The sequence below is a fragment of the Haplochromis burtoni genome, unplaced genomic scaffold, assembly GCF_018398535.1.
Source record: "Haplochromis burtoni strain Fernald_Lab_line unplaced genomic scaffold, NCSU_Asbu1 Contig_155, whole genome shotgun sequence".
In the NCBI taxonomy this organism is placed as follows: Eukaryota; Metazoa; Chordata; class Actinopteri; order Cichliformes; family Cichlidae; genus Haplochromis; species Haplochromis burtoni.
The window spans coordinates 587,814-589,573 of record NW_024582516.1 but is presented as its reverse complement, the minus strand read 5'-3'; the positions used below and the strand labels follow the sequence as shown (position 1 = coordinate 589,573).

Below are 1,760 nucleotides of genomic sequence, written 5' to 3'. Positions count from 1 at the left end.
AGCTTGGTTTATTTTTATGTTAACTATTATTAACCTTGCGAGTGACAGTGAACTATGATTTATGTAAAGAAGAGAAATGTCAGCTTCAAATAGTTAAAGCTGACAGTTTATCTATCATGTAATTTACCTAAAAAAAAAGGTAAATTTTTCAATAATAGCAAAAAACACATTGCATAATGACAAAGCAAATCTGAGATAAAGTGAGCATTAACATATGAGGCCTGAATGGAAAAAATGTAATCAATAATATTTAACCCTTATCCCAGTGACATTTCACAACAAAAGAATATTCTTATGACTAGCGATAAGGAGCTGGTGAGTGCTGTTTGACGTGTTGTGGAGGCCAACCTCTGTTGTTCTGTGAACTGTATATAAAATGTTTGTTCCTAGAGCTCACACACTCAGTTTCTCCCAGCCTCGGACCTTCACCTGACATTCGCACACAGCTCAGGTAAGATCTTAAATTACTTTTTTTTTTAACAGAAAAAACACCAAACTCAATTGAAAATTTGTACTGTTTTAGCAATGTTGATATTTTTAAACACAGTTTTCTGTAATACTCACTCCAGCATTAATTTTCACTCATTTTTATCATTTTTTTGTGTTATCCTAAATCAGAATGTATTCTGATATCTTTACAGATTGCATTTACCATATGCTTGTTGTCCGTATTAAAATATATATTTTTAATGATTATGACATGGTGCTGAACACATGCTTCGCAGTGTCTCACAGAAAGCATTTCTGAAACCAGGAAAACAGGTGTGACAATATTTGCTACAATAGTTAACCCTCACAGAATGCAAAACTTTGTTCTGTCGCTTTCTTCTATCTAATTTAATAAATCTGTGACCTTCTAACCATTTCACAACTAAATGGGGAACTTGCTTCAAATCTTAAGAGTGAGGAAAAAAAGGAATCGAATTTAGTTTCCGTTAACCTTTCAGTATAAAAGGTGATGACATTTTTCAACTTTAGAAATAGAGTGAAACACACTCTCTACGTGTATTAAAAAGGCTGGATGAACTGAGACATGTATAACTGCTGCATAACATAACTTCTGCAATCCCCCCTTTATCTTCTAAAGGAACCATGTCTGCTACGTACCTTCTTCTCCTGCTGGTCCCCGCGATCTCAGCTCAGACTTTTCACTGGGGTGCCTGCCCTATTCCAGAGGTGCAATCTAACTTCACCCTTCAACCGGTGAGCAAAGAGATATATGCATCCAGAGTAAACATTTTTTAGTGCAGAACTCATAGCTGGGTGGTTTTTTTGTTTGTTTGTTTGTTTTTTTTTGTTACAGTACATGGGTAAGTGGTATGAGATTGAAAAGCTGCCCGATATTTTTGGAAGAGGACAGTGCATCAGGGAGGAAAACACCATGATGGAAGATGGGTCTGTTCAAGTGTCGTACTCACAGGTGTGGGACCCCCAGAACCAGTAAGTACTGAAGGATCAGGTCTATGGATTGATGACTGGAATATAGGTTAGATGGACTGATACTATTCATTTGTCAGTAGAGTTAGATAAGCTTATGTTAAGAAATCAGTTTTACCCCGGTTCTTTTTATTCCTCGAGCATCCAGAGATGGCACCGGACTCAGTAGTCATCAGTGTTGGTCAAGTTACTTGAAAAAAGTGATCAGTAACTAATTACTGATTACTTCCCCCAAAAAGTAATCCCGTTACTTTACTGATTACTTATTTTCAAAAGTAATTAATTACTTAGTTACTTTTTAAAAACACGATTTACAACCTGAA

At 35.9% G+C, this 1,760-nt stretch overlaps 1 protein-coding gene across 1 annotated transcript in view; it reads left to right on the top strand.

The window, feature by feature from the left end:
* The first annotated feature begins 330 nt into the window (after nucleotides 1-330).
* LOC102298879 (apolipoprotein D) overlaps nucleotides 331-1,760 on the top strand; it is a 3,594-nt gene continuing 2,164 nt past the window's right edge. Inside the window, exons 1-3 of the mRNA XM_005932142.3 lie at nucleotides 331-451; nucleotides 1,088-1,203; nucleotides 1,304-1,440. Of these exons, the coding sequence (XP_005932204.1) occupies nucleotides 1,093-1,203; nucleotides 1,304-1,440 (248 nt within the window). The 5' untranslated portion in view covers nucleotides 331-451; nucleotides 1,088-1,092. The remainder of the gene's footprint in view (nucleotides 452-1,087; nucleotides 1,204-1,303; nucleotides 1,441-1,760) is intronic.